The 8,359-nt window shown below is 46.5% G+C and overlaps 1 protein-coding gene across 2 annotated transcripts in view; it reads right to left on the bottom strand.

Moving 5' to 3' along the window:
- Positions 1 to 7,095, bottom strand: part of CCL20 (C-C motif chemokine ligand 20) — an 8,711-nt gene extending 1,616 nt beyond the window's left edge. The window contains exons 1-4 of one of the 2 annotated variants that reach the window (XM_026087047.1): positions 7,012 to 7,095; positions 1,569 to 1,634; positions 501 to 650; positions 105 to 219 (exon numbers count right to left, since the gene is read on the bottom strand). In XM_026087047.1, coding sequence (XP_025942832.1) covers positions 105 to 219; positions 501 to 650; positions 1,569 to 1,608 — 305 coding nt within the window. In that variant the 5' untranslated portion in view covers positions 1,609 to 1,634; positions 7,012 to 7,095. Of the gene's footprint in view, positions 1 to 104; positions 220 to 500; positions 669 to 1,568; positions 1,635 to 7,011 lie in introns of those variants that run through there. The other variant, XM_026087048.1, reaches the window with a different exon arrangement.
- Between the last annotated feature and the right edge of the window lie 1,264 nt (positions 7,096 to 8,359).

The raw sequence follows: 8,359 nt of genomic DNA, 5'->3' as shown, positions 1-8,359 counted from the left end.
ATCAAGCTTACAATGTTCAAATCATTGTTTTTGCCCAAACAGACATCCTAAGGCTAATACATGACTCTCAGGAAAAACACAGGATCTCCCGAAAGGTTACTTACATGATTGCACTGATATCGCAGACCTCGCTGGAGAGCTGCTCAGTATAGCCCTTTATGGCCCACCGAGGCAGGCGCCCTTTGCTGTAGGAGAGGCAGCAATCTTGGTTGCTTTGCGCTGGAACGAAGGAAAACAGCGAGGTAAATAAAAGCCCTTCGGACCACGCTGCCGAGGGCGCCCGCTGCTCGGCCCCCCGACTACCCCGCTCCCCGCTGACACAAGAGAGGAGGCAGGACGGCGAGGAGCAAGCAGCAGGCTCTTAACGTCCCTTCCAGCTCACATCTGGCAGCGGGACGAAGGCGCACACACAGATGTGCGCACACCCCCCGGTGTGGCTGGCACGCGCCAGAGCAGCGCCGCGCACCGCTTGCTCAGGCCGGGCGCCCCGGCTCACTCACCTTGGGAGGGACCGGACAGCAACAGCACCAGCAGCCCCAGCAGGGAGGCCAGAACCAAGCTCTTGCAGTTAAAGCCAGCCATTCTCACGGCACGCTGCCACTGTGCTCCTGGGCGCTCCGACGCTCCTGCCAGCCCTGCCGCTCCGATACCTGCTTATAAAGCAGCAGCGGGAGCTGCGGGAATTCACGCGCGGGCGGGTTCCAGCCTCATCACTGGGTTTCCCCATGGCAAATTCCATTGTGCCCTATACGGCCCGAGCACACCTTCCTGGTGCTATAAACTGAGTGCGGCGCACCGGGGATTTTTTTTTTTTTTTTTTAAAGTAGGTTAGGGGAAAAAAAATCAGCCAAAAAGCAAAGGAAATAAAAGTCTGTGAGGTAATGGTTCTGTGGGTGAACCATAAGTGTATTTTTAGGGGCAGAAGTGTGGGCTGTGAAATGAGGAAAGTCAAAATCTGAATGCTACCTGCAGAAACTGCATATTTGCATTGCTCTAGTTTAATAAACCCAAATTTGGGGCAGAGAGAGGTGAGCCTAACCCAGACAATCATCTCAATATAGCATCCTCGCAGAGGCTGGGTAGCTCTGTCTTCTACAGTTCCAAAGGACTGCATTAATATTTGCTGGTTGGCCAGCACAGTAACATCAGACCTCCCAAATTACTGCTTTCTGAGCTTTCTTAGTTCTAGATTGTAGTATTAGTGGGTCCATGTAGGCCACATTCAGTATTCATGGAAACGGGTTTATTTAGAGTTTCTTTTACTGTATACTTGCTGCAATCACTTTCTGCCTGTTCATTACACATCTGAGCTATTGAGTTTTAAAAGCAGCTTGGAACAGGAGCTAGGTTTTCTACTGAATTCTGTACAGAATGCATCAATGTTTTTTCATAAATAGCAGCTGTGTTTAATTGCCTTCCCCTGACAAGCATTGCAACTCTTGCACGTCCGACTAAAGTGGACACAATCTTGGGTTATAGAGTAACCCAAGCTTAAAGGTAGCTTCTCTCAGTTAGGGCTCAAGGACGTGGGCAGCACACTGGGTTGCTGCCTGTTCACAGATACTCACCCCTCTGTTCTTCAGAGACGGTCGGTCCTACGCATCTCATGAAGGATACCGTCCTGTTATTTCTTCCTAGAAATGTAAGAAATCAAAGTCTTTTGGAACAGCTCATTATTCATAGAAATCAGTTTCTCTATATAGTAGCCAGAATTAGGGAAGCTCGTATGGCTGGGGCGCATACAAGTGGCCTTGCAGCATGCCCAGCCTCACGTGTGCTAGAGATGCTTCTGCTCAGAGCCGCTGGCACCGRCCAAGGGAAAGGAGAAGAGGCAAGGTCCCGCACCCTGACATACGCTGCTTTTTTTACTGCTTTATCGTGCGTAATAGGATGCCATAAAAAGAAACACAGCTAAAAGCACAATGCCACATGTCTCGGGACACAGCTACGTCTGAGCTGTTCTAAGTCAGCACTCGGCAATGCTACGGAATAGCTAACTGGAGTGATAGCATCTGAAATGATAAAGTCCAACTTGGCAGCATTTTCCTGTTCAGACAGATAGGAATGGTTAAATATGAACCACTTAAAAGCATTTCTAGATTAAGAAGTATCAACAAGCACAAGCAGCACCCAGGTACAGGCAATAAACCAGTCTCTCTCTCTCTCTCTCTCTCACTTCTCCCCCTTCCCCCTTTTTTAAATAATGTGGAAGCTACATAGGATTCTGGAAATTCTCCCAGATTATCCAGTAACAGTCTTAGAGGGGTTTTTTTTGTTTTGTTTTTTTAAAAGAGTTCACTGCATCCAGTCTCTACCAAGAAACTGCCTTCAAGAAGGTGTGAAAATTAGGCATTGGTTTATCATTCCTCATTCCTCCCCTTCCACCCTCCCACCTCACTGTAGTATGAATACTAGGAAAATCTTCAGCTACTTTGAAAAGAGAATTTTCTAAGAGTGTTGAGATAGTAACCATATCTTTTACCCACAGATTAGTATCATGAGCATCAAAAGCATTATGCAAACACCAATTTAAGGAGTTGCTAACAGAGACAGATCTAAGACAGAGATCAGTTTGTCTCCCATATTGATAATGTACTTGTTGCTGCCTAGGGCCCACTCTTCCCCTTTGGGCTGGAGGCTTGAGATATAGCTGACAGAGATGGTTATAGGGTTTCTTGCTTAGGCAATACACCTTGAAAAAACTAATAATGCCTTAACTGGCTAATAARCACACCACTGTTATTATAATATTACTGCACAGTTATTTCATTGCAAGTAATATTGAATTGCAATTCTATTGCTTATTATTAGTATTGATACACTGGTTACATTACTAAATTGGTTATATTACTATAAAGAAAACTTGTAAGTCACCCATATAAGTGCTGTTAAACTCAAATTCTGTCGCTTTTCCTTACAAATTTAACCCTTCTTACTCCACGCTCGCACGCCAAGTCCTTCAGACGCAGACTCGACGGGAGCCCGGCAGGTCGCCCGCGGGGTCCCTGCAGCGTGCCGGGGCCGCAGGCCGGCTGCGGGCAGCCCTGTCGGCCTCCACACTCCTGCTGCCACAGCGTCCCCCTGTTTTTTGCTCTCCACCTGATTTTATACCTTTTCTGCATTTTCTTCTTTCCCTGAGCCCCCCTTGCACCACCCCCGCACCTCCTTTCCTCTGCCCAGACTCCTCCCAAGCAAACAACCGCCTAATTACTCATTGGGCCCAATTCTGTTAAATCCCTGCCCAGATGTGGCGTTTCCAGCGCCGTTACCTAGGCAGTTCTGGCTTTCTATGTTATTACTGATGCAGTTATCTAGATGGAGGTGGCCTTGCACCCCAAGACTCCCTTCGGACTCCGGTTCGCACTGGTTGTATTTCATTTCCATCATGTGGTTTTTTTTCTTTTTTTTTTTTGGACAGAATCCTCCTCTTTTCACTTCAGGACCCCTTGCCTACCCGGAATTAAGGGCCGGCGCGGCCTTGGCGGGTTTCGCAGCTGGGGCACCAGCGGGGCTTCTAGCTCATGGGGCGCTGGAGTTAGCAATTTCGATTAAGGCTTAAAGTTGGAGCAAACTCCACGARGAGGGCTTCCCCTCGCAGAGGAACGCCCCTCTGTTTATCCTTAGCATGTGCAAAGTGCCTGCCGCTTGTTTGCGCAAAGCAGTTAAAAATCAACAAAAGGTTTAATGCACACGGCTAAAGTAAGTTGCCTGGTAAGTCCTGATGTGACTCATAGCCGTATCTTATCTCTCGCCAGGTTACAACTCAATAACGCAAACAAATGGCAAAAAAACCATAGGAAAAGAGGGTGGCGCTTCCTCGCTCTGGGGAGGCCGCGGCTGCCGGCGCCGATGTCGGCTGCCTCCCTTCAGCTCCCGCGCGGCTAAGTCAGGATTTAGGATTGGGTGAGCGACAAAACGGCCCCGCAGGGTGGGGGGCAGCGCTGCAGAGCCCGGCCGGGTTTGGGTGCTGCTCCTCAGGGGCTGCCGCCGGGCTAGAAGCGTGACGGGGAGGAGGGAGGAGCAGGCTGCGCGGTGGCGGCGGCGGCTGTGGGGAAGGACGGCAGCCCCCGTTTTTGAGGGAGGCCGGTTTCTTCGCCCTGCAGAGGGAGGGCCGAGGGGGGTCGAGGTGGTGCCCTCGGCTGCCTCCCGGGGCAGTGAAGGTTCTTCTCAGAGATGCACAGCAAAAGGAGAGGTGGCGAGAAGGGGAATCTCATTAGACATAAGGAAAACAGAAAAAAACCTCTTTGCAGTGAGGGTGGTTAAGCAGCGGGACAAGCTGCCCCAGAGGGGATGCGAAATCCCCACTTGAATACCCTGGGAAATGCTCAAAGCTCGCCCGAGCCACCTGCTYCGGCTCCGGAGCAGGAGCGGGGACGTGACACCTCCGAGGCCCCAGCTGTGCTGCGGTCCCATGACATCGCTTACGCTTGCGCTCCCTCCCAAGCTACGGTCAAGCCCACCTTTTCCTCTTTTTAAGATTTCTCTCACAGCTAATTCTCCTTTTCTTCCTTTAGTTTCCCAGCTTACTCATCTGTCGCTTCCGACTTGACTTCATTGAAGTCCACCAGCTCCCTCTCTCCCGTGTCCCCTGCTTGGTCCCCCCTGCAAACCCTGCTCTTGCTGCTGACACACTTGCAAGGCGACGAGCTGACAAAAATGCAGATCCACAGAAGGCTTCAGCCTCTCCTAAACCTCCCTCCTTTTGTTCCAGGGGCCAGAAGAAAAGTTGTGGAGCAAGCCAAATCTCTACTGTATACATATATACACACACACACATAACACAACATATATATATATAAATATGTAAAACACACAAGGCACGGTGAAGGCAACCTGTTGCTAATGCAGCGTAGCTGTTCACAGTTTGAGCAGTAAAAGGAGAGGGAAATGAATTGGGGAAAATGGAGCCTTTTCCAAGGTAAAACTGCAAAAGCAGCAATTCTGCGCGGTTTGGGGGAAGTTAGCGGGAGAGCCGACAAATGGGCGCGGGGAGGCAGACCGCACCGGCGGCAGGGGAAGGAGGCAACAGCGGCTGCAGATCCGCAGCAGGAGCCCCAGGCTGCCGTCTCCATGTAACGCGCTTCCTCTCTTTTATCACAAAGAGGGGTTTTACTCGCAAAAAATAGCCTGCTGATAGTCTGAAGCACTGAAAGGACTTTTAGTTCAGTCTCAGTGAACACACCTACCCAGGGGAAAACGGGGATTATTTCTGGGAGAGTGGCTTGCCCCATCACTTTTCCATTATGAAACCGGGAAACTACGCAGCGCTGGAGCAGACCGGCTGATTTGCATGTACAAGTGTAGTTGTGTAAATAAATCTGCATCTGCTTTCATGTGAGATTTTGCATATGAAAATCTGCGTACACATAGAAATTCAGAACCGTATAGGGTTTGGAAAACAGTTTGAAATGCTTTGAAACTGTGGCCCAAGGATGGCAATGTACTCGACTATGCAGCTTTGCTAGAAGATCCCTAAACACAGCCATACAGATGCAAGGCTTAAAGCATTCCTTTGACTTCAAGACAGACACAGAGAGGGATTTTAGGATGGTTAACTGTTTGATTGATAGACTGCAGCTTATAGCCTCTTATTTATAGGTTTAGGTCTAATATTAAACATGAAAGATTCTTTATTTATTTTTTTAAATCCCTTACCTATCTTGAAGTTTTTAAACCCTGTCTATAGTATCTTCACCTGTTCCCTATAATAAAAAAAATTGTCAGTATCTTTGTTATGTTATTGACTAGAAGTGGTTTACCCCAATTTCCATTTTTATCCAGCCTCACACAGTGTTGTTTCAGTATATATTACAGTCCTTAGCTGAACTGCTGAAAATAAAGCATTATAGCAATACAGCTGATCAACCAGGAAGAACAGAATTAAATGGGAAATTCCCTTCTGTAATTTCCAATTTTTCAGGAAAACTTTGACAGAGCAAAGGGCAGAGAAAGGTACCAGTACAAAGGAACAAGGTCAAATCAAGAGTTATTGCATAATCCTCTGATGATTAAATATGGAATAAATCCCAAGCACAAAAGTTCCACAGGTAACTTGCTCAATTTCTCTGTCATTTTAGAGGCCATGATGCAATACAGTGATTTCTTACAGTTCAACACTTACATGACTGATTGCCAAAAATCCTTATCTGAGCAGCGAAACCAGTTTTCACTAGTTATATGTTGCACCTTCTGAGAAACAAGTCTAGAAATGTTATTGCATGACATTAGTTTGGTGCAATTAGGGACAAATTACATGCCTGTTGGGAGAAATGAACCTCTGATCTATCAAAAGGGCAGGCTGTGAGGCCTGGTGCATCTACAGCATCCATCCTAGTGCCACTAGTTGCTTGCTGCTACTTGCATACAGGACCAGGAGCTGAATATCTGGAGTTCTATGGGCAAATTTCCGATTTCAAAGTTAACCCTACTCAGCCCTGTTGCCATTCATGGTAGCACAACCTTCTCACGGAAGTGGACCTCTCAAAAAGCTGACGGCAAAGAATGAAAATGGAAAGAAAGAAATCAGGAGACGAAGAAACAATAAAAAGCTGCCTAACAAGCTGAGCTTTAAGTTACATTAGATTCACTATTACAGCTTGTCCTCCCTTCCAATCTAAAGTCATAAGCGTCTTTAGGCACAAGAAGCATAATAGAAAACACACATCATCTGATGTTTCTGACCATCAGAGAAGTTGAGAAATGCCTATTTTCTGTATAAATTCTACAGGAATGGAGAAGAAGGAAAGGAATCACTTGAGAGGATACATCCAATATCTCCTGAAAGGAACTGAGACAACAAAATGTCATTCACAGGAGAAAAGAGAAGGAAAAAAAAAGGGGGGGGAACTACTTAGAAACAGAAAAAAATAAGTGTGATTTACTACAGTCTAGTATTCTGGACACACACCCCCCCCGAAAAAAAAAAAAACATGCTAGCAACCTTTTTGCACTGCAGTCATCATGCAACCCACCCAAGCTGAGCCCAAAAATTCTGGTTTTCTTTAGCACTACCTCCTCACTTCTCTGCATGTCAGTTGAGACTTCTCCACTCCCGTCACGTGGCCCAAGAGTTTCCAAGAGATGCACAGATCCCAAAGATGACCTGGAGAAGGAAAGTGGCTGGGGCCAAAATCTACAGCCTGCACATGAAGTCACCTTCCAGTATGGACAAATGAGGGCTTGCACTTAAAAAAAAACAAACAAAAAAACCACCCACAAAACACGGAATTCAGAAAGAGGGAAAAAGATACTATGCCTTGGGTGGGGGGGAGGGAAAAAAGGCAATTACATTTCACTAGAGATGTAATTTTAGGTGTGCTGAAGCTATTCATGAATTCAAGTCAAACATGGTGAATAGCTTTGTCTGAAAATTAGAAGAGAATAATTTAGAAAGTGTGAAGCTTCTTTAATTTAATATTCTGTGCTTTTTTCTTTAAGTTAATGTAAAACTAAAAAAAAACTAAAAGAAAGATACCTAAAAAAAGAACCAAAAAAGGAGGAAGAAGAGCTAAATAATCTGAAATGGCAAAGTTTTAGGTTGACCAAGAGAACTCATTGACTCAAGGTTTTACTAAATCAGACTTGACATTTGGAGGGCTTTGTCACTCTGGGCTGCTTAGTACATGCTTAACAGAACTGGGATTTTGTCATGTGTTACTGGAAGACCAGTTTAGGAATATCCAATAAGACCTGGTTATTTTGGATTGCCAAATGGAAAAAGAAAAATCGCTTTTAATAGATATTGGTTAATACTATTTAGTGATTTAGTGTCGTGGGTATTGACAGAGTAACCACGGACACAGGCTTTCTCAAGTCAGGTTGCTGTGCTGCAGTCGCTGTAGCTTTTCAGAACTGCACAGTTATGTAACGGGGACTTTCCTGTGGGGAGAAGACTTAAACCATAGTAGTTCAAACAAACCTGCTCAGACTTTCCTTTGTGCACRATTCCTTCTTCTTCCACGGAAACTCCAACTCTAGGTCCTTCCATCCCAGCTCTTAGATTCTTTTGTACTACCTAACTGAGATACTAACTATTGGCAGCTTATCCCCCTATGCTGTTAAAACTCTTGTCTTGCTCCTCAGCTCTTCACCTCTTGATTTCTGCAAGAGGCTTTTTGGGGCCCTAACAGGGGCAGTCTTGCCCCCGGTACCCACTGAGAATGCTTCTGCCGGGGTCACTTTCCTCTCTCTGTGAGGCTCCCCTTGATCTTTCAGCATAACTTGCTAGTCCTCAAAGTCTTTCCCAGATTATGGCTGGCCTCACCTTCACTATCCACTGGACAACTCCAGTCAGCTGCGGCGGTGCTCTCTTGGTTAAGTCCTTGGCCAGGGTCTAAAGGAAGATGCCATTCCCAGACAC

Source organism: Apteryx rowi, unplaced genomic scaffold (genome assembly GCF_003343035.1).
Source record: "Apteryx rowi isolate R43461 unplaced genomic scaffold, aptRow1 scaffold_70, whole genome shotgun sequence".
NCBI lineage: Eukaryota > Metazoa > Chordata > Aves > Apterygiformes > Apterygidae > Apteryx > Apteryx rowi.
Note: the sequence above shows the minus strand (reverse complement) of the source record. Positions and strands in the feature narration are given on the sequence as shown.